This window comes from Narcine bancroftii, chromosome 9 (genome assembly GCF_036971445.1).
Source record: "Narcine bancroftii isolate sNarBan1 chromosome 9, sNarBan1.hap1, whole genome shotgun sequence".
NCBI lineage: Eukaryota > Metazoa > Chordata > Chondrichthyes > Torpediniformes > Narcinidae > Narcine > Narcine bancroftii.
In genome coordinates, this window is record NC_091477.1 from 108789054 (window position 1) to 108813671 (window position 24618).

At 40.5% G+C, this 24618-nt stretch overlaps 1 protein-coding gene across 1 annotated transcript; it reads left to right on the forward strand.

Moving 5' to 3' along the window:
• Positions 1 to 1199: 1199 nt before the first annotated feature.
• Positions 1200 to 11341, forward strand: LOC138743603 (apolipoprotein D-like). The gene is made up of 5 exons (XM_069899117.1): positions 1200 to 1310; positions 4277 to 4398; positions 6768 to 6859; positions 9310 to 9342; positions 11106 to 11341. The coding sequence occupies exons 1-5, from the start codon at positions 1200 to 1202 to the stop codon at positions 11339 to 11341; spliced, it is 594 nt and encodes a 197-aa protein (XP_069755218.1).
• The last annotated feature ends 13277 nt before the right edge of the window (positions 11342 to 24618 follow it).

The following is a 24618-nucleotide window of genomic DNA, read 5'->3' on the forward strand; positions in this document are numbered from 1 at the left end:
ATTTGCCCGACGCTTAAAAATGAAATGAGTGGAGCTTCGTAAAACTGACAAAGAGCCAAGTTAACTGGCATCGTCCAGAAACGCAGGCGATGCTAACTTTGTCGAACGGAGAGAGTCCAAATGCAAAATTGCGTGTAAAGTGTTTACCGACGAAGGTGAGTGAACGGAAATCAACGAATTAAAAGCATGAGCAGAGTTGGGACTTGGCAGGTCCTGGGTGGGAGAGCCCCCCCACCCCACCCCCCCCCCCGACCGATATCGTCCAGTGTGGAATAACGGCAGGGTGGGGGCACCTGAAGCCGTTCTCTGCAGATTGAGACCCAAAATCTAGTCTCACAAGAGGAAAGATTTTTTCTCTCTCTTTTTTTGTTGCACACACCTGCAAGTTTTGAAGGTCGAAAAGACTCCTGTTTTCCAACCATCAAATCTGATTGAAGTTTACTCTAAATAATAGCAACTCAAAACACAGCTTGTTGGAGCGAGAGCGAAAAAAGGCGTCAATCCTAAAACTGGTGGCAGTGAAAACTAATCACCAGTTGTGCCATTCAAACCAATGAGACCCATCCATGGACTTCCCATGAATTTTGAGTTCCCCGAGTTTGTTCAGAAGGGGGGAACTCGGAGCGTCGCCAAAGTTGGGTTTGTTTAGAAGGGGGGAACTCGGAGCGTCGCCAAAGTTGGGTTTGTTTAGAAGGGGGGAACTCGGAGCGTCGCCAAAGTTGGGTTTGTTTGGAAGGGGGGAACTCGGAGCGTCGCCAAAGTTGGGTTTGTTTAGAAGGGGGGAACTCGGAGCGTCGCCAAAGTTGGGTTTGTTTAGAAGGGGGGAACTCGGAGCGTCGCCAAAGTTGGGTTTGTTTAGAAGGGGGGAACTCGTAGCGTCGCCAAAGTTAAGTTTGTTCAGAAGGGGGAACTCGGAGCGTCGCCAAAGTTGGGTTTGTTTAGAAGGGGGGAACTCGGAGCGTCGCCAAAGTTGGGTTTGTTCAGAAGGGGGGAACTCGTAGCGTCGCCAAAGTCCACTAACAAATAAAAGGCCAGAGGCAGAATTTCAGCAGAAAGGGACAAAGTAGTGGGAGGGGATGGCAAAGGAGCATTTCACGCACTATTTGTGCTTTGAGCTGAATTGGTTGTGGCCGGCAAGGTATCCTGAAGTCAACTTGGAAATCTTGTCTTGTGCTCCAGGCTCGGCTCCGAAAGGCACCATGCGGCGATTGTACCTGACGTTGCTGTTCGCCGCCCATTGCTTGGTCGTCCCTGCGAAATGGGGTGGATGTAGAGATCATCCCGTCCAAGACAATTTCACTTTGTCTTCGGTTAGTGCCAAGATTTCATTCTTCAGCCGCGTGGATCTCCGATCGCGTTGATTTCACGCCGTGTGCAGGGACATTGCGTCCTTGCAACATCGGCTGAGCTGTTCGATGGGGGCTTGGTCGCAGTTCTCAGGCGACGAAGTTTTCTCCCAATCCCACTTGCCTCGAAGTTTTTCCAACTATTTACGTTGTTTCCTAATTTTCAATGAGGCTATAATTTGTGAACCACTCATTTGCATTTCTTAGGCTAAAGGCTCACCCCGGCCCCTAAAACTTTATTCACAATAAATGATTGATCAAGGAAACCCCCGTTCATCGTCTCTTCCCCACCTGTAGCCACGCACTGTAGGTCCGGCACGGAGAGCGCAGCCTTGTTTCAGGGGTTCAAATCGGACACTGTCAGGAGTTTGTACTTTCTCCCCGTGCCCGCGTGGGGTTTCCTGCGGGTGCTCCAGTTACCTCCCACCCTTCAAAACCAATTGGGCAGCACGGGCTGGTGGGCCGAAAGGGCCTGTTATAACCATTTCAGGATGGAAACAGGCCCTATCGGCCCTTCTAGTCCGCACTGATTTAAGTAAAACTCCACCAGTTCCACTTACCTGCTCCCTGCCCATAACCCTCCAACCCCCTCACATCCGTGCACTAGTCCAACCTCCTCTTAAATGACAAAATTGACCCTGCTGCAACCACCTCTTCTGGAAGGTCATTTCACTCAGCCACCACGCTCTGAGTGAAGAAGCTCCCTCTTATGTTACTTCTAAACTTTTGCCCCCTAACCCTTAACTTATGACCTCTCGTTCCAATCTCTCCTACCCTCAAGGTGAAGAGCCTATTCACATCCACTCTATCTGTTCCCCTCATAATTTTATATACCTCTATCAAATCCCCCCTCAACCTTCTATGCTTCAATGAACAAAGACCCATATGAATAAATGACACTGTGTGTCTAAAGTTTAAAAAATAAAATCATTACATTCATTTCTATTTACACCACTGCCCCCACCATGGCACCTGGTTGTTATTTCCCCTCTCTGTTATTTCATCGACCAACATAATGTGGACTTCTAGTTAACATGCAGAGCCATATTGAAGACGCCAAACATTAACACAGTTATCGATATTTCCTTTCCTTTTCTCACCTTTTTTTTTTAACATTTTAGGCTTTCTTACAGGCATCAATCAAATTGAATGTAATTTGTTTCCTTGGGTTGGGTAGTTAGGTCCTCTTCAGACTAGAATTGATACCGGAGTTTCTATCTTTGCCTGAAATCTGATTTTATCCCCCTCCATTTCCTCTCAGTGTAACTGTTTCTCTCTCCCTTCCTTTATTCAATGTCTTTTCACAGCCTAACAAACTGAGCGTTTTTATGCCATCCAGCATTTTTCTTTGCTATTCAACAGTTTTTCAGAAGCTTTTGACAGGCTATTTGTTTATATAAACAGTTAATTCAATTGCTTTTTAAGTCTAAAACTGTTGTTCATTCCTTTTTTTAAATTTCTGGTTAATTCATGACTTCTTGGTAAAATACAGAAAAGCTGGAGGAACTCAGCAGGGTCTCACACTGTCTATAGGAGGTAAAGATATATGACCTTGAAGAAGCCCAACATGTCAGTAATATATCTTTAGCTTCTAGGGACCTGCTGAGATCCTCCAGTATTTCTGCACTTTATACAATCACATCTGCAGACGTTCAAGTTTCACCCCTTGTGTCTTCCTAACGGAGTCTTTAGAATCCAAGACAGGACATGCCCATTTGCTTTTAAATACCAGTGAAAAATTATTAAATTTAACCATTTGCTTATTCAGTCTTGTAAATCATCGAAATCCCACAGAGAAGAATGGCCCTAGATGATTATATGAAATTAATCTTTTCAATGTTTTAAGACAAATTGCCCAGACCACAACTTAATTTTCTAGTAAACAGAACAGGTTGCAATTTGTTCCCATTTTACAGATAGCGCAGCAGTTTGTGCGATGTTATTACAGCACCGGTGACCCGGGTTCAAATCTGCTGCTGTCTGTAAGGAGTTTGTCCAGTCTTCCCATGTCTGTGTGGGTTTTCTCTGGGTGCTCTGGCTCAGATTTTGAATTTATTGTCAGTACGTACATGACATCACATACAACCATGAGATTCTTTTGTCTGCGGGCGTGGCAGGATTACCACTAATTAGAAGTGTGAAAAAAAACTGCACGCACCATATACATGTAAACAAATAAAGAACCGTAAACAGATAATGAATGTAAACAAAGTGCAATACAGAGAGAATAAAAAAGAAAATCAAAAAAGTGCACAAGTAAGAATCCTTAAATGAGTCTATGATTGAGTTTGTCGTTGAGGAGTCTGATGGTGGAGGGGTAGCAGTTGTTCCTGAATCTGCGAGTCTTGTGACACCTAGACCTCTTTCCAGATGGCAGCAGTGAGAACAGAGCGCGTGCTGCGTGGTGTGGGTCTTTGATGATCGCTGCTGCCCTCCGACGGCAGCGTTCCCTGTAGATGTTCTCGGAGGGAGGGTTTTGCCTGTGATATACTGGGCTGTGATCATGACCTTTAGAAGAGCTTTACACTTGGGGGCATTGGTGTCCCCATCCCAGACCATGCAGCATCGGGTCAGCACACCTCCTTCACAACATATGGGGTTCATTGGGGTATTTGGGTGGCATGGGCTCCTAAGCCCGAAGGATCTGTCACTGTGTTGCACATCTAAATTTAAAATAAAATAAAATTTAATACTTTTCAACATTAATAATAGGAGGTTGAGAGTACACCAACACTCTCCATGTTTACCTTGCAACCAAGCAAAGTTGCTAACTGAAATATGAGAAATGTTTGTTGCAAAGTCATCCTTCCAGTGGGCTACTTGTTAACGATTTTGTTTTCAATTATATTGTGAATAATGAATTTTCAGTATCAATTTACCTTGGTTGGCATCATTTGTACAAACTAATTTATTTGTTTTGAATTTCCTAGTTTATGGGAACATGGTTTGAAATTGAACATTCCACTAATTCTGAAAGTGACACCAGATGCATAATGGAAAAATTCATTTTGACAAAAAGCAATAGGGTGGAGATTCTTTCAGAGCATGTTATGTAAGTACCCCAGGGATGTATTTTAATTTGCAGATAAATATTTCTCCAGTTCAACAACAAAGCCATGTGAATTCTTACTCGGCAAATGGTGATGTTATTGAGATCAAATTGCGTATAATAAGAAAACAGTATGCATAGCCAAATACTAGCAGTTTATACTAGCAGTTGTCTTAATTCCATGTTTCTAATCCTTTATTCCCCTTAACAAGTATTGTGTTCTTGTTAACTATCATATCATCTCAGATTGAGTAACTTTAAGTTCTATTTGCCATTTGCCTCATTTTTATCAATGTCCCTGAACAAAAGTAAAACAGAAAAGTCTGCAGACACTCATTGAAGTAAAAAAAAACACCTCCCCACCCTACTTGCTGTTGTGCCCTCCTTCCCTTATCCACCTATAAGCTCCTAACTTTGGGACTGTGCTCCTCCCCCTACCCCTCCCCTTACCATTTTGTTTGGGCCTTTTCATACCTTGATGAAGGTCTCAAGCTGATATGTTGGTTATGTATTTTTATCATTGCTACATAAAGTACACTGTTTGGCCAGCTGAGTTTCTCCAGCATTTTGTTTTTAATACTCCTGAGTAGTTTCATTCAGACTTTTACAAAATAAACCATATCCTATTTTCAACCAGAATCCAAATTACTGTACAACAGAGTGAACAAAACTGGAGGAATATCACTTCCAAATTATTTTATAAAAATGTCCATAACCACTTCACTTTTTGTTCCTGCCTCTTCCAACCATTTGAAAATTCAGTTTGATGTCATCTCCATAATTCCTTGATCCTCTAGCTTCCTACATAATTTTCTGTCTGACACTCCATAAATTTTATTCCCCCTGAAGCCCATGTCCCTATCTACCATCTCCATTATCTCAGCAGTATGCCATACATGACGTGCCTCTGTAAAATCAGTTTCAGCTACCATTGGTTCTTTATTTAGATCTGTGGTACTTTCAATATTAAAAGCTCCTAAATTTGCCACAAGCAAACTGGCTTACGTTTAGCTGGATTAACTTGTCTCCTTTTTCAAAATGGTTGCAGCACTGACTACATCAGTCCTCAAGCACACCAACCACAAAAGAATATTGAAATTTTATTTCTTGGGCTTATTCAAGTTCTCTAGGATCCATCCTATCAATCCCTTGTGCTTTTTTCTGTTATGAATGAAAAAATAAAGTGGCATTTTATAGGCAACATCTCCAGGATTAACCACCTCTGCAATATCCTTTCTTCAGTAACAGTTATTCAGTGGCCCAGTTGTGCTGATCTACTGATGACCTGCAATTGACATGCCCAGCCCTATCACCATGCAAATTCTGTAACCAACCTATTGCAACATTGACCTTGACTTGAGGCTTCAATTTTACAGCTTTATCCTGAAGTGTCACAGGCCTAAACAGTGTCCAGTCTTGCACATCACAGCCTGTGGTCTCAAGCCCAGCAACCACTTCATGGCCTTCTGAAAGCTTATCTTAGTAGAATGCATTTTAAATTATTCCAAATTTCTATGATGACCATTTGGCCAGCAACCAGAAGCAATCCAGCCAACAGCTTTGTTAGTTTTTTGTCATTTACAATTTCCATGAATCTTGCCTCACTTCACAATTAACACTTTTTGATCAAGTGTGTGGGATATGTAACTGTATTTGACAGCACTGATTTGTTTCACTTATCCAATATCTCTTAACTTCTTACTTCATACTCAAAATTAGTATTTTCACTGTTATGTACAGTGTTAAAATGATTCACCAGTTTTTAATTGGTTTCTAAGGAGGGAAATATGAGGAAAAACGATCAATTTGTTGATTTTTGTGGAATATTTTTGATCCATTGTTTTGCACTCTCACTGGCTTTTTGGCCCAGTGTACCAATTTCCCCAACTCCCTAAAGCCATGCTTTACTGTAGCATTTGTACTAACTTTTATCTTTTTTAGTTGCATCTTAAATAAAGTTGGTTCATAAGTCTGCATACTGAATGCTCATCCACTTTAACTTCATCCATTCTTTTGCTCATTGTTGATGCTTGTACTTTCACACAGCTGGTTGAATGAACAAATTCCAGATTTTTTTCCCCGTTAATGTCTGAATAATTAGGGGCAATATCAAGTGGCTGAATAAATTTATTATCCCTAATCCAGTGGACTTTCTGCTCTGGTATTTAATACATTAACGTGGACTTTTTTTTTTCTCTTTAGACACTACCATATCTTGATGTGGTAGGTAGGAGAAATAACCGATTTCTCCAGAGAACTCGCCCCATCCTCCTAGCCTCTGAATGTAACTCATGGGTCTGTCTACAGTTAGCAAACACTTAGCAAAAAGAGTGGTTTCACTTTTAATTACAACTTTATTTTCATTTGGACAGGGAAGATAGTTCTGTGAAAATTCACAGAAAGGAAATGCTGCATGGTGAAGGAGAAAAAAGTCCTGCCAAATTTTACTTCAGATTTTTAAATGGTAAGTGTGCAAAAAAAAGTTTGAAACTGCCTCCTGCCAGATTTCTTAACAGAATTTGGATTTGTAAACAATTGAAGCATCCTACTTATAAAAACAAAAATCCCATAAGTCATGAGGTGAATTTTTTATTTAAAATGGTAATTTTTTACCCAACATCCCCAGTATTAACCACCTCTGCAATATCCTTTCTCCATTAACAGTTATTCAGTGGCCTAGTTGCGCTGGTCTACATGACCTGCAGTTGACATCCCCAACCCCATCTCTGACCCTTCTGTGCTACCCAAATACACATTAACCTAATAACCCTGTATGTTTTTGAAGGGTGGGAGGATACTGAGCACCTGAAGGAAATCCACGCAGACATGGCAAGAATGTACAAACTCATTGCACACAATACCAATTTGAACCAGGTTGTTGGCACTGTAACAGCATTGCACTAACTCCTGTGGAAACCGTGCCACCCCGGTATGATCTGGTAGATAAATATCCTTGTTGACATTTCATTTTATAAGGGTAGCAAGCATAGATTTCATAATTTTCACTGAAAGAATGTATTAAAAATATAGATGCAACAGGGAGGCAGCCACACCATGATTTTACCTCTAATCAGAGATACTTACCGGTAATGTACAAAATCCCTACTACTCACCCACCCCACCCTTCCTTTATTTCATTGACCTCATAGCAAAATTAACACAGAAATAGAAATCAAATTCAGATGTCAGATTTATTGTCAGAGTACATTCATGAAATAACACTCAAACTGTATACAACATACACATGTAAAAAAATTAAGAAATATAAACAAACTGTTCAATACAGTCAAAAAAGTGCAAAAGTAAGAGACCTTAAATTAATTTATTGTTGAGGAGTCTGATGGTGGAGGGGTAGCAGTTATTCAAGTCTTGTGGCACCTACACCTCTTTCCTGATGAACAGAACACACATATCCAGGTACAGAACTCACTGACAGGTTTACTGAATTTTCCTCCATGCTTCGTTGCTGGACCACAGAGACCTTCTGACATTCCCCGGCACTTATTTTGTGAAATGTATTTGTGAATCGTCTGTCATTAGAATTGGCATTGAATATTTAAGAACTCGCTGCTGTCAGTTCGTAGTCTATGAATTTAAGTTTGGTTCCACAAACTTGAGGAAAGGAAGGCTGAGGGATTGCATTCTTGTTTTTATAAGTGAGATGGTATTAGAGAAGGTGAGTAACTTTAAGTTCTTGGGCATCCACATATCAGAGGACCTCTTCTGGGGCCAGCACATTAGAGACAAACATGAAGAAGGTACACCGATGCCTCTACTTTCTAAGGAGTTTGAGGAAATTTGCTGTCATTGAATGCTCTATTGAACGTTGACAGGCGTACTGTGGAAAGTATACTGGCTGGTTATTGTGGTGACATGTAATTACACCACTAGGTCACCAGGGGTCATCCCGGTGACCTTGTATATAAAGCAGTCCAGAGCTACAGTCTAGCCTTCCAGGTTCGTCTTGCAGAGAGGCAAGACCTCTTAGTGTACATATTAGTTTATTAAGGCTGTCTTATACTTGCACTGCTGGTGTGGTTATTGTCAGTACAGTTATATCCCAGGCTGATTTGGAAACTCAGATGCTGCAGGAGGCTACAGAAAGTGGCAAACCTAGCCACATCCATCATGGACACTGACCACCTATCCATGCTGCTTCAAAAAAGACAGCAGGGATTATGAGCATCTTTTCCCTCCCCCTCCCCCCCCCCCCCCCCCAGCAATTTTTAGGCTCTTGAACCTCCCTGTACTATGCCAAATAATCTCAAACCATCGAAAAGATCAGTCTGTACACAATTGTGGCAATATTGGCCAAATATGAATGTTTGTTATTTATTTAATGATCTCTTAATATTTTCTTAATGTGTGAGCAGCTGCTGCAAGTAAGACATCTATTGTATCTGTACATTACATTTTTATATATGAAATTAAACTCTTAGAAACATAAAATATTCACTACATTAGTGAATATAGCGTCAGAGGGTGCTGCCATTTGGGTCTTCTCTTTGAGTGGATATAAAAAGGTCCCAAGGCTAGTGGTAAACAAGAATAGCTTGGATATTATTTAATAATGGGTGGACAAACTGGGCTGAAAGGTCTATTTCTGTGATGTCAGTTGATAAATTCCGATCTCTTGACATAATCCAAGCAGAATCATAGTGAAAATATCCTAAGATGCTTTGAGATATGTCAAGAGATTGGAATTTATCAACTAACAATTTCTTCTCCTGGCAGGAGAAGACAGAATCTGTTTTATGATCATTTGAAGGAACTCGGGCAGAAAAGGCAAACAGCAAGTGTTCAGTACTTTTATGAATGAGTTTTCCTGATGTAATTAGTTTCAATTTTATTCTCTGACATCAAGAAAATAAATGGCTGGTTTTCATAATATAACTTTTTTTGTTAATTCAACAGAAATGGAGTGGTTTCCAATGATGAACCAAATGGGTAAGCTGCCTTAATCATTATATATCCTCATGTAATGAAATCAGATCCTAATTGGAACACTTGGACATGGAGGTCAGAGTGGGGTAGAGAAATACTGTCAGACAAACAAAACTTTGGGACCATGTTTGTCAAGTGAACAAGGTGTTTCAATAGGTAGTCTTATAATCTGTGTTTGACCTCCCTGATGTGGATGAAACTACATCCAATTTATTATTTAATCTCACCCTATCATGGTTTTTCCTTCTGATATTTTTTCTTCTTGCTTATATTCTCCTTTCACTTCATACAAGCTTTGAAACCTTTTTCCATTCTAACATTTGCTACTTTTGCTGAAACACTTTTTTCCAACTTTTTCTTTGTTCTTCCTCAATTCAGCATCATTTTATGATTTCTTTCATCTAAACTGTTTATGCCTGCAGTTCCCCATTGGGAGTGTAGAATCAACATTGTTGTGAAATACTATGTGTCTTGTTGACCTACTTGTGTCAACTGAGTAAATCTTGCTTTCTGGTTTCTTGGGTAATACCAGGAACAACCACCAAACTAATTCAGGATGTGTTTAAATAGAGCCAGGATGAGATGCATTTAAAAATGCCTGATGAATTTGTAGATGCACTCAGTTAAAATGATCTTCATTATGGAGAAAAGAAAACGTAATTTGTCTTTGACAAAAACCATGACATATAGTATGTCAGAACTTAAGTTGTACAATGCCTGGGACCTGTCTCGAAAGAAGCAATAGGGTCGCAGGACTAGTTCTATAAGATTAAATCTGCACTTTCTATGAGAGGGAAAAACAGTAACATGAACCTGAAACCTAACCAGGAAATGCTGGAAAGCGTCAGCAGGGTCAGGTAGCATCTGTGGAAAAAGGAGCCATTCATGTAATCTGTTGAAGGTCCTGAGAAAGGGTATTTGACCCAAAACAGTCACTGTTTTTCAATCTACAGGTGTTGCTGAATGTTTCCACCATTTTCTGCAGCCACCTCCAATTTCCAGTGCAGTGTCTGCATTTTAAAACCTTTTACCAACATGTGTCAGGGTACTTATTCTCCAAAGACAAGTCGCAATGTTTAATTGTGTTAAATTCAAGCCATGTTTAAATTTGCATTCCTGATCAAGTTTTAATGAGACGCTGAATTATTTTCAGCAAAACTCAAGACAGTTAGAAGCCAGAGTAATTTATTATTTTTAATGTCCTTTTTCTTTCAATAAAGTCTTTGGACAGTCATTTTATAACGATTTACTGCTGCTGGGGGCACTTCCTTTGCAAATGAGAAAAATCTTGTACATTATGACTGTTTCTTTTCTGTTACAATGACTCACAAGGCTGCATCAAGGTAATCTTCAATTTAAAATAGTAGATCTCCTGAGGCCTGAAGTGAAGGCCAAGGACCCAGCACCAACAGTGAAAAGTGTAGGAGAACTGGGATCTGGCAGAAGTCAGGAAGCTCTTTGTACTGAGGGGGTTCAGGTTGATTTATAGGACTAGGTATTACAATCCCTGTCATTTCATTTTGGTTAGATTAATCCTGTCTCAGAGATAGTATAGTGGGTTGCCTCAATTACAATAATGGAGGATGACCACCAAGGAATATTATCCGGTATCGGACACATCTTCAGTTGTATTCCCTGGAATCAAAAGTATCTCATATCACTTGTTTGCCAGTTGTGTGCCCTAATATTTCCAAAGCAATTATTTAATCATACTTTGAAAACATAAATATTCTGAGATTAATGCTGTTTATTTTCTCCCTTTGCAGATATGTCCTTTATGCGCTATTGGGTGTTGACCACCGACTATGAAACTTACTCTCTGGTGTACTCGTGTCAAAGCATCTTAGGATGTTTTCACTATGATTCTGCTTGGATTATGTCAAGACATCGGAATTTATCGACTGACAAAATTGAATACTTGCATAAAATCTTGTCCTCAAATGATATCAACATTGATCTACTTAAAACCAATCAGGAGAAGTGCAATGTGAACAACTTGTAAAATAACAGATACTTCAATGTAAAAATAGTCCTTATTTCCATTGTAATTTACATTAGGATTAGTTTAACCAGAATTTTACCAAATCCACTAGGCTCTGAATTAAATGCAATTTATCCATCCCGAACTTCATGAGTTTAAAAAAAAAAGAAATTTAGACATATAGCACAGTAACAGGCCACTTTGGCCAATGAGTCCATGCCATCAAATTTAAGCACAATTAACCTACAGCCCCCAATAGTCCCAGTAACAAACAACTCCAAAACATGCTCATAAGTTTTAGCATCATTCGTATTAAAAGCAGTTCTGAAACTCCAATGTTACTATTCAAAGTGTAACCAAAATTCTAACCCCAGCAATGATGTGGAATAAGCAGAATCACTAACTTAGTCGTGGCGATGACCATGAAAGTGACTTCACCGTGCACACTTGGGCAGAAGAGCGAGTGTTTCCAGTTACTATGTTCCATTGTAGCCCACCTCACCCAATTCATCTCGAGCAGCAGGGAAACCATGCTCTGGAAAGAGCATGCGCAGAAAATTCCTGCACTAATTTATTGACTTTAATGGCTTCCATATTTTGGTTTCCTAGTGATCTGGTTATTTTTGGGGTGGGGGGGGGATTATTTTATCAGACAATGTTTGGCACTTAGATTTGATGCCATTGTATTTCCTGAAAAGTAACAATTCAAAAATGTTTAGCATGAAGTGGTATTTTCAGCAATAAAAATGTAAAACTAATGTTGTGCCTTTCTCCTCTTCCTAATCTTCATGTTACCAATATGCCTTCCCAGATCACTATGATGCTTTGAAACTTCATGTTGTATTCATACTTTAGTTCCCACAGAGAGATCCAGATTGTGTGGTGATTGCTGGGGGTTCTGATTGGCAATGATAGTACTTAGCTGTTGAAACATGTTCTGTGAAATCCAGATTTGTAGGGCTGAATCCAGGTTCATTCTGCTGATCTCTTCCAAGTGTTTGAGGTCAGCACAACATCAAGGGCCAAAGGGCCTCTACTGTGTGGTAATGTTCTATGTCTATATTAATTGATACTGGGTTGAAATCCCAGAACTCCTTCAATAGCACTGTGGGAGTAACTTCAAGAGGACAGTCATGGCACAAGAAGGTGGCTCACCACCTTGTCAAGGACTTTTAGCAGACAGTAATACCCAAGTCCCACTCCCACCTTCCCTAATCAGTTAGATCACATTTGCTATCCTTAATCCACTGAAGCTTCCAGAATTCGGATGGCAAATAAATTGGTTGTCCATGATAATCTTTCTAAAAATATATTCTTGAAATCCAGAGCATTAAATCCTTGGTGAGTTTAAAAAAAAAACAAGGAATGGAAGGAAAGGGAACTAAACAGAGCTGGAGGAAATCAATGGGTCAAGTAGCATCAGTGGGAGAAAAAGAATGGTTGATGTTTCGGGCTGTAGCCTTTCATCTGCTTATAGTTTTAGGTCTGGCAGTTTACCTGCTCCTTTCATAATTAAATGGAGTGTATCTTCATTATAGCTTATTGCAGATTTTTTGTTGATGACACTGGAAACGGCAAGATTAGGGCTTATCAACATCTTGTGACAACCGAAAGAGATATTGAAAATTTCAGATTAATGGTGATTTATGAAGATCCCTTTAATAAAAACTGAATATCAAATGTCATTGGGCTGCAACTAAAAATAAAGGTTTTTTTTACTCTGTCTTGTGGTAAATTTCATCTCTGTTGCAACTGGTTAAAATTTGTCATGTGACTGCTCTATTTTGTGGGCCCAACAAACAAAGTTGTCAGATCTGCAATATCCATCCCTTTAAAAGTGGCCCCCTGATGGACCACTGGGTAGACTATTGGGCAGCTGATTCAATAGATCAGAAAATACTCCATCTACCACAGGACCTCAATTTACCAAATTGGACTTCCAATCAATTTCAGTGACCTGGATGCCTATCCCTTTATTGACACAGTTGGCAATGGCTGCAAAGAACTTTGGGCATCACCTGAGCAACTAAATTACCTTCTCTCAATAAGAAATCCTTTTATCAGAGAAGGCTCCAAAGTTCACATGGCAAATTTGTTTCATGTCATACCAGAAGGACAGTCATTTTTCCTCAATCAAACAATGTACTATATTAACAAGGTTTGATTTATGTGCTCTGATAAGTGTTTGATAAGGTTCTGTTGATAATGTTTCTACTTATAAAGGATATACATCATGTACTATATCTTAATTTAGATCCCCACTTTTGAAAGAACTTGAAGAAAGAAAAGTTAATCCCTGCACAGGCGAAGTCTGATACTGAATTCTTGTTGCATTATCATTTTCCAGGGGATTGCTGGGATTTAATGAGCAGAAATGTTATTATTTAATATTAATTTATTGCTCCCTCTGCCAAAATCATCTTCATAAAATTATTCCAGCTTGTCTAAATATGTTCTGTGTCAAAAGAAAATATTGTGTTAATTTACCCATTTTTAGGATGGGTTAGATAGGTTAGGATTGGGTAGAAAGGTCTCACCAATGTTCATCCTGGTCTTCAGTTTGAATATATGTCTGCCTGTCTATCTGACTATCTGTCTATCTATCTATTTTTACTTGCTACTGCTGTAAGGAAAAACTCTAACAGTAAGCTAATTGAATTAAAGGAGAAGTGATGATAAATACATCAGGTAGATAATAAATATTCACTAAAATCCTATGCAAAAAAAGTAATGCAATAGTGCAGACTGTCCATGATTAGTGTATCAAAGGAATTCAAAAGTCTGATAGCTATTGGAAAGAAACTGTGTTGAACCTAGAGATGCTGATTTTCAGGCTCCTGCACCTTCTGCCCAAAGGTAGCAGTGAAAAGAAGTTGTGACCAGGGCGATGGGTGGCATGATGTTGGCTACCTTCTTGAGGCAGTGTCTCATGCAGATGTCTTCAATGGATGGGAGGTCAGAGGCTCTGATGTATCTGGCTATGCTTGCTACCGTCTGCAGTCTCCCATGTTCCTGGGCAGTCAAATTCCCAAACCAGGCTATGATGCAACCAGTCAGTATACTTTTCATAGTGCACCTGAAGAAGTTTGATAGAGTATTTGATGACATGACAAATGTCCTCAGACTCCATTGAAAGTAGAGGTAATGATTTGTCTTCTTCATAGTTGCCTCAATGTGCTTGTTCCAGGAAAGGTTTACTGAGATTTGGACTCTGAGAAATTTGCAGGTCTGACTCTCCTCACCTCCATCCCATCAATGCACACAGGTGTATGGCCCCTCTATCTCTCCTTTTGAAAATCAACAATAAGTTCCTTGGCCTTGGTGATATTGAGAGCAAGATTGTTGTTCTGGCACCACATAATAAGGTTCTCAAACTCCATCCTGTATTCCAACTAATAATTTTCAGTTATTCAGCCAACAACAGTGATATCATTTGCAAATTTGTAGCTGAATGTGAAGAGAACGAAACATGTAGCCTCTAGGCTGACTCTCTGTTGATGGTCAGCATGGGGGAAGTGATGTTACTGGAAGTCGAGGATCCAGTTGCAAAGGGGCAGACACGGTCTCAGGTTCTCTAACCGTAAGTTAACACTCTGGGTTCAGTTTTCTGGAGTAACAGCAAGGGCTCAGTGGTTTGTGCAAGTTTGGTGTCATCAGAAACCCTGGAAAATTTCTCCAGATATGTAGTGGGAAGAGCGCTGACGGGCTGCATCATAGTCTGGTATGGGAACACCAATACCCCGAGTGTAATGCCCTGAAAAATATGTACAGAGCCTAGGACATCACAAGCAAAACCCTCTTCTCCATTGACTAACCTCCAGAGGGAACCTCTGCCATCAGAGAGCAGCAGAAATCATCAAGGATCTATATCACCCAGCACACGCTCTGTTCTTGCTGCTACCATCAGGAAAGAGGTATAGGTGCCACAAGACTCACACCATCAGGTTCAGGAACAGCTGCTACCCTCCACCATCAGACTCCTCAACACCAAACTCAATCAGAGATTCATTTAAGGACTCTTACTTTTGCACTTTATTGTTTTACCTCACTCTATATTGCAGTCAGTTGGTTTACATTTCTTGTTTTCATGTGTACGTTGAATACATTTTTTTGCACAATCAATAAGTGGTAATCCTGCCTTGCCTGCAGGAAAAAAAGAATCTCAAGGTTGTATGTGATGTCATGTATGTATTCTGACAATAAATCTGATATCTGAATCTAATATTTGAAGCCACAAGTGTGTGCTTCAGATGAGAGCTATCAGCTCAGCCGTTGGCAACAAAAATATTTTTGATTGTTCATCTTTTTATGCATTTTTCATATTGCAATTCACAGCCTTTTAACTAATTGGAAATTTAAACTATTATTTGGACTTTCAAAAGAGCAAAACAATTTAAAGTCTGTTGCATCTGATGCCATCAGCATGATGTACCAGGGCACTTTATCCTTTCAAGATTAAGAGAATGGGCTTGATTTTAACTGCAGAAGACAGGAACAGAATGTATGAAGCCAATAGAGGGTGACAAACCTGTAACTTTGAGTGACATAACAATTTTGAATATTAGTCCTCATTTCTATGCTTCCAGGTTCCTCGACTGATTCACATGCATATGGATACATTGCCCTAACCCGATGTTGAATATTCCATTCTGATGTACAATATTGCTACGGTAGTGATGGCTTCCACCCTGCTGCAGGGTTGCACCAGAGTATTTCCCACTCTTAACTTGGCATGGCTGTCTGCTGAATTTGAGCAAGGTTAAGCTTAGAGTAAAATGCAAAGGTCTGCAGACACTCTGGTTGAAGTAAACACAATGCTGGAGAAACTCAGCAGGTCAAACAGTGCCCCTTATGTAACAAAGATAAAGGTACATAGGAAAAGCTTCACCAAAGTATGCTGTATAAAGTACACTGTTTGACCTGCTAAGTTTTTCCAGCGTTGCATTTTTACTGAGGTTAAGATTATTGCAAGCACAGTGAACCTATCAAATAAATGGTGGAAATTAACTGGTGGGAGAAAGTGAGTGGAGCTTATTTATCCTTTAATTAAGTTAGTTTCAATGTGTGTGTGTGTCTGAACATGTATGGAGGGGGAGAGTGTGAATGGACAGTCACAAACATTTAACTTCCATCACTGCTTTAATGGCCATGAGCTTGGGGATGGCTGTCAAAGGCCATTTTGTGAGTGCAGTCCTTGCATTTAACCCTGTTGGAGTTCTGCTGAGATATAAGATAAAACCCAGTGTGAACCATCCATGTCCAACATATCCTCCTCTGCTATTCCCACCACCTACGATGTGATCCCATCACCACACACATATTTCCCCTCTCCATCTTCCATAGGGAACACTCCCTCTGTGACCCCCTTGACCACTCCTCCCTCCTTACCAATCGCCCCCTTGGTACCTAAACCTGTGATTGCAGGTGATGTTCCACTTGCACCCATACCTCCTCCCTCACCACCAATCAGGGCCCCAAACTGTCCTTCTAAGTGAAGCAACATTTCATTTGTGAATCGGTAGGGCTCATCTACTGCATCTGTTGTGGTATTTTCCACATCAGAGAGACTGAACGCCAACTGGGAGATTGCCTGTGGAGCACCTTGGCTCTGTCTGCTGCAAAGCCATGGATCTCCCAATGGCCACCCATTTCAATTCCCTATCCCATTACTTGCTCACGTGTCTGTCCATGGACCTAGGCTCTGCCAGACTGTGACCGCCCACAAATTGGAGGAAAAACACCTCATTTTCTGTCTGGGAACCGTCCAACTGGATGGCATTAACATCGACTTCTCTTGATTCTGTTAAACCACCCCACCCCCACCCCAACTTATCCCTGTCGCCTTTCCCCTGGCTTTATCCCTTTTCCCTGTCTCTTTTCCCAGAGCCAAAATCAATTCTCACCTTTCCTCATATTATATCCAATTAACACTTTTTGTTGATCTGGACTCCTCCCTCTCCCATTGTTCAGTCTTTATTCTGACACCTTCATGTACTTTGTTTAGACCTTGAAGGGCTCAGGCCTGAAATGTCAGTAATGTATCTTTACCTTATGTAGCACCTAATAGGCTGAATACACCTGAGGTTGTCTGATCTCGGAAGCTAGGCAGGCTCAGGACTGGTCAGTATTTGGATGGGAGACCGCCTAGGAACACCAGGTGCTGTAGGTTTCTCCGAGGGGCACTGGACAAAGTGACGACTCTCTGTCTGCCTTACGTTAGACAAAAGTCAAAGAATTTCATGCATGTTACATTCTAGATATAGTATTAAATGACAATAACGGTTCCAACCTTTACCATCTATGGATGCTGCAAGACCTGCTGAGTTCCTCCAGCATTTCTGTTTTTACCACAGTTACAGTGTCTGCAGACTTTTCTGTTTAACTCCAATGTTAACTCAACTTGACTGACCAATCGAAGCCTAACTAGAATTTGTCTTTCTTCAAACTCTTTTAAAAATACCCATCCCAACACAAACCCAGTAAATGCAGTTGAGTTCCATTGGTTTCAGTAGCTGGGTTCTACTCACAATTAATGGACCTTCCAGAACAGCACACACAATATATCAATATCTTCTGCCTTCCGGCAACTTCCACTAAATCCTGCAGCAGCAAATCCATTTTAGATACATTGCAGCCAGCACATCATCGGCTCCAGCTCTGCCTTGGATTCCCATTGCAGCAGGTTCATTTCTTGCATTGAGCTGGATCAGGCCCCAATTCATGGCCCCCCAGGTGGATTCTGCTGTGGATTCATTGCTCAAGATGGGCTTTACCCTGGATTCAATTCACTGCTTCAAAGCTGAATTCTGCTCTGGTTTAACTTCCCTAAAGTCAAGTTCTGGATCAGGATCACTGCTCCTGAGATTAGTCTTCCTCTGATTCACTTCCTTGAGTCAGCGCTGGCCTGGTTTATTAACTGGGCATGGTATTTTGTGTCTGATCTCTTTGCACTAGATCCATTATTCCTGATGAAGGGTTCGAGCCTGAAATGTTGATTGACCTTTAATTCCTATGGATGCTGCGTAACCTGCTGAGTTTATCCGGCACCTTTTTGTATGGCAGGTTTTCAGATCAAGAAAGGGGTTGAGGGAACTATCACAAGATTGAAGAGACCAGTTGCAGAGTGGGAGATCGCTTCGCTCAGCACCTTCGCTCCGTTTGTACCACAGCAGCCTCCCAGTGACCAACCATTTCAATTCTGAGTCACACTCCTGCACTCACATGTCTGTCTATGGTTTTGTGTACTGTCCCACCCTGACCATCCGTCTGGGCACTCTCCAGCCAGATGGGATTAGCACTGACTTTACTGGTTTCGATTAAATCGGATTGATTTTTTCCCCCTCCTCCTTTCCAGTTCTTCTACCCACCCAGCAATCCCTCCTCCACCTCCTTATTGATGCTGTCCCCTCCTTCCTTTCTCCACCTATTATCTCTTGCCTTTGTTACTCCCCCTTACCCCTCTCCCCATTCTTTTGTTCGGACGCCTACTGATATTTTCTCATAGTTTAATGAAAGCCCGAAATGTCGGTTAAGTATCTTTACCTTTGCTACATAAAGGACCCTGTTTGACCTGCTGAACTTCTCCAGCAGTCTGTGTTTTTACTTCAGCCACAGCGTCTGCAGAATTTTGTGATTTACATCAGAATGTTCATGAATGTCATGAAATTTATTGTTATGTGGCAGCATTATTGTGCATTACAGGTGCAAAAATTGCTATTAATTATATTTTTTAAATATTAGTCCAAGTGAGATAGTATCTGTAGTTTATTGTCCATTTATAAATCTGATGGCGGAAGGGGAAGAAGCTGCTTTTGTCACATTGGGTGTTCATCTTCAGGCTCCTCTACCTTCTTCCTAATGGTCGCAGTGAGCAGGGCCTGGGTGGTAAGGATTCTTGAGGATGGATGCTCCTTCATTTTGACTGCTCTTGGAATTACTGGGGGATTAATCAGAGCTTTGCTGAAGTTTCACCCCCTTCAGTCAGTCCCTCTGTTTCTGCCTGGCTCGCCAGCAGAGGGCGCACCTAGCAGTTTGAACACTGACATGCCATTCATCTTCTGCTGTGATTGTTGCATGGTGAGGGATCACCCTTCCAACAAGTGCAGGTCAGTTCAGTAGTTTCTAGATGCTCATTCATTGCTCAGATGCTTCTTGGGCCCCAGCCCCACTGTGTGCAATCTTCCTTTAACAGCCTACAAAATCAAGGGACTTGACTATTCAGCACCATTTATCAAATCAGTGGACCAATGGTCGAGGGAGGTGCCTGTAGCGTGATCAATGACCACTCACAGACACGAAGTAAGGGCCAAAGGCTTTATTGATCTAAAGATCCAAGCATGCCTCAGCAGGCTGCTGGCTCAAGGGCAGGTATGGGGGAGGAGACTAGGGCTCTCGGCCTTTATTAGGGGTCTTAGGGGGAGGGGCTACCAGTTCCACAGGCGGCTCAGCCTGCCCAGCTCAGTGGGGAATGTGCCCGCAATACCATGTTCCACCACAGTGCCTATGGAGGCAAGTCCTGTATTTGGATGACGCAGCAATTTCTCAATCTAGTGGGAAAGAGAAATAAAAACAGAGAAGGTCACTAACCTGAAACCCTATTTCTTCTCTCTGCTTAACGACTGTGTTGTCGGAATCAGAATCAGAATTCATTGTCATGAATATGTCACAAAATTCGTTGTTAAGCAGCAGCGTCTCAGTCCAAACATTTCTATAAACCGCCGTACAAAATAAAAAAAAATAGCGCAAGAAAAAGAAAAAGACTAAGTGAGGGAGTATCTGTGGTTCATTGTTCATTCAGCAGTCTGTTTGGTGGAGGGATCTTGTACTGCTGAGTGCTCGTCTTCAGGCTCCTGAGCCCTTTTCCCGATGGTTGAGAGTGAACAGGGTATGGTCTAAGAGGTGGGGATCCTTGAGGATAGAGGCTGCTTTCTTAAGATTCTGCCTCTTGTAGAAGTCCTCAGTGGAGTGAATACTGGTGCCCGTGATGTCGCAGGGCGAGTTAACAACCCTCTGGAGCTTTTTCTTGTCCTTAATGCTGGCACCTCCACGCCAGGCAGTGATAGAACCAGTCAGATGCTCTCCCTATACACCTGTAGAAATTTTGCTGACGTACCAAACCTCCTCAAGCTCCTGACTCTCTGTTCTGCATTCTCTGATTTTATTTCAAATTTCCAGTGTCTGCCGGATTTTTTTGTACATTTAATTAGCTATTAGATATTGCACCGCCACTGAGTGTGGAGTACTTTTAATTCCTGTATATTTCCCTTTACAAAGGATTGGCATTTCAGAACAAAGTCAACAATGGTAATTGCTGCATTTTGTAAAGAGAGAGCCTGCTCCCATTCAAGCAGAGTCTGACAACTTGTACTTCACTGTATTCCCAACATGCTCAGGTCAGCTAGCCACACTTGGCACTGAGCCACATTAAGTTTGATTTGGACGTGATGATATAAACACATGTCTAAAATTATCTATTAATTTTCTTGATATATACTTTTGACAGTGAATGAATAGATTTAAGTTCTTTGGATGCACAAGAGACTGATAATGATGGAATCTGGAGCAAAACCCAATGGGTTGAGCAGCATCAGTGAGGTGGGGTGGGGGGTGGGGGGGGTGGGCATAGGGGAAGGAATTGTCAATGTTTTGGATCAAGATGGATCATGGAGAGTGGAGATAGCCAATATAAGGAAGAGAAGGTGGGAGAGATGAGATGAGCCAGTGGGGGAATGGTTCAATAGTATTTATTCTCTGATTGTCCCAATATAACCTGACGAAACATTCTCCAGTTCACAGTGGAAAACAGTGCAAACACTATCTTAACACCACTACAGACAAGTACAGTATATATAGACTTATATTTAAAATAAATATTGTTAATAAATAGTGGAGACTCGGAGAGTTGTTTTAGCAGTTCATCGGTCATTCAACAGTCTCACTGTCCATGGGAAGAAGCTGTTTCTCAGCTGGGTAGTTCTGGCTCTAAAATTTCTATCTCTTTCCTGATGGGGGTAGCTGGAAAATGCAGCACCTGGGGTAGAAAAGATCCTCACTGATTTTACTAGTCCTCTTTAAACAACAATCACAGTAAATCACATTGATGGGGGTGGAGGGAGACCCTAGTGATAATCTCTGCTGTTTTTATGGTCCTTTGGATTGATCTCTGATCCAATGCTCTACAACAACCATACCACATTGTGAGGCAGCTGGCCAGGTCGCTCTGGATAGAGCTCCAGTAGAAAGTTGATGGAATGGTGGCCAGCAGCTTTCTAAAGACATGCAGTCACTGTTGTGCCTACTTGACAAGTGAGAAGATGTTGGATGTCCTAGATAGATCACTTCTTAAGTGGACCAAGGAACTTGGAGCTCTCTACTATCTACACGACTGAGCTGTTAATATGTAGTGGAGGGTAGTTGTCCCTGGTATTCCTGAAGTCCACAATCATTTCCTTTGTGTTGTCCATACTGAGAGAACCAGGAAAGGATGAAAGATGGGTGGAGGGGGTGAGGGGTGGTGTTGGCTGACAGAGACATGTTGATAGATTACAAACAAAGAGAAAGAGAGAGAGATAAGAGAAGAAATAAAGGGTCAATGGAGCAAAATGACCCGGGGAAGGGTGAAGATAGAAACAGCCAGTGGATGGTGATAAGCGGGAATAATGGCGACCAACACTGGAGCTGTCTGTTCCTCCCTTGCAATATAAGAATATTTCCAGGTAATCCAGTTTCATCCACATTGAACATTTGTTCATGACAATAACCCCCTCTTCCTAATTATCTGAGCGAAAGAATCAGGAAATGCACTTGTCTGAACCATAGAATATTACAGCACAAAAAACCCCAGGCCCTTTGACACCTTTATTCTGTGCCAAACTGTTTCTCTGCCCATTTCCTCTGACATGCCCCCAGTCCATAGCCCTTCATGTTGTAGTATGGTCAACACTTGCTGCTTGTCCTTGTATTTTAATATTATGCAGATCAGCCCTTACTTTAAATATTAAACCATACCTTCCTTGCATCAAATTCTTTGCTATCATTACCAAACCTTTCCTTAAAATATTTGCTTTTCTTGGTTAATAGGTATTCAGCATTAATTTTTAATCTTCAAGCCAAATCGCGTACCAGTTTTTCATCCAAATGATCAAACATGCTGCTGCTTTGTAATGTTAGTAGCCTGTGTCAGGACTGATACTTTAATGTGTTGACTGAAACTCAACACTTTCCTAATTGTTGGTGTTTTCCCCATTTTAAATTGCTTAATTTTTTCATTGTGATCATTTGTTTTTATCTAGATGCACATTTCTTGTTCTTGGTAAGGGCAAACTATATAAGAATTATACAATACTGGTTATATAATATACAGTAAAATCCCTGTTATCCAGAATTCAAGCAACTTGCAGCTTCAAGTAACTGGCAAAAAAAATTGCAGAAAATACATAGGTAAAAAGTATGAAAGTTTAAAATAGGTGCTTCCTGAGTGGTCAGTTCACCAATCACGCAGTACGCAATCTCAAACAACCGGAAAATTCACTTATCCAGCATCTACCAACTCCCATAGGTGCCAGATACCAGGGTTTGAGTGCTCTAAGGATGAACGATGCTTATGCAGAAGTTATATTGTCATTAATTTTTTTTTCATTTCACTCATAGGAATGAGCATATATTCATATGTAGGGATTTTGAATTGATGGGAGTTCTTTCATGTGTGTGGGTGTCCATAAGTTGGATGTTCATCTCCTGGGGATAACCTGTCATTGGATCGTGGATTATTATAGTTTTACAGGAATTTTATGACTCTGCTTTCCAGATTTACTGGACTCTGAAGAAGGAGAAAGCTGCTCCTCCAACAATGTCGTCTTCAAATCACTGTGTCATTAAGAGATGTGCAATATTGTCACAGATTAATTGGAAAATCAGAAGAAACGACCACTGTGTTTATATGTCCTAAAGTGCACCGTTTTGACCGCTGTCTATTTCTGTTTTGACAATGAACCAGAGGCAGCCTATTATTTTGGTTAAAGCTCTACTTAACTGTGATTGAAACACAGTGTAATCATAAAATAAAGGGTTTGATTGAGCTTTTAAAGCCATGTGAGCATCCCTGAAGTCTGTATTTAGTCGAATCCTGCTTTTTTGATATATAAATGTCCTCCCTAATGTTTGGGACAAATACACTTTATTTGCCCCTGTGCTCCACAGGTTTAAATTTGTAATAAAACAATTCACTGGTCATTAAAATGCACCTTCCAGATTTTATTTGAGATTATTTTAAAACATTTTGGTTTGACCATGTAGAAATTCCATCACTTTAACATTATGTCTGATATTTTTTCTCATCTTAGGAAGGACATGACCTCCTGTAACCATTGAGTATGAATAGGTGGAGAGCTGTCTTTCCATTTCATCACAATTGCCCGTCTAGCTATCAATGAGGTAAAAGCTAAAATTCGCTTCTGAGATGAAGTCAATAATATTCCTTCTTCATTCGAAAAAACAAATAGAATGATTAATGGGCAAGGTTTTAATATGACCTTAAAAATGGTTGATAAAGTTTTGAAGTAAATTTTCCATATATCTTCTAAAGTAGGCAAGACATAATGGATCAATATCAGAATAGATGTGAGATAATTTTTGAAATATGTCCTTTGTGTAAAACCTTAAATTGCAACAAACAATGTCGCGCACAAAATGAGCATTCATTAATCAGATTGAGAACAGTATCCAAGTCCTCATCTGGAAGCGTCAAATCCAAGTCACGCTCCCAGTCACTGTTGATCTTAACTTGGGAAATTGTTCTCAAGACGATCAAATCACTATAAATAATTGATATTGAGTCTCTTTGGGAAAGTTGAAAGACAAAAATTAAATCAAGAATGTTTGTTTCAGAGATCTATGGAAAATCAGAAAGCTTGAACTGAACAAAATGTGACTTGTAAAGATGTAAAAGTGAACTTTGATACGATTGGGGCCCATGCATGATGTTTTTAACCATAATTTAACAAATTAGGGTGTTTGGGTGCTCCTGAACAGCACTGTCTGGTCTCCGAATGTTGTCCTTCGTTTCCTATATATTGGATATGCAAATTTGCCTTATTTAGAGGGAGGGGTTTGATTATTAGGGTTTTTCTATTTTTCCTTTTTTTTAGCTTTTTAAAAATATTTTGATATAATAGGTTTGATTGGGAAGGGTGCACACAATTTCTACTATGTTTTATTTGAAATGTACAAATTATTTGTCTTTTCTTATATTCCAGCTTATGTATTGGATGTATATCAATAAAGATATTTTAAAAATAAAT

Coding starts and splice junctions, on each gene's coding strand:
- LOC138743603 (XM_069899117.1), top strand. CDS start 1,200: ATGCGGCGATTGTACCTGACGTTGCTGTTCGCCGCCCATTGCTTGGTC. Junction 1,311..4,276: donor ACAATTTCACTTTGTCTTCG/GTTAGTGCCAAG, acceptor TGAATTTCCTAG/TTTATGGGAACATGGTTTGA. Junction 6,860..9,309: donor TTACTTCAGATTTTTAAATG/GTAAGTGTGCAA, acceptor TTAATTCAACAG/AAATGGAGTGGTTTCCAATG.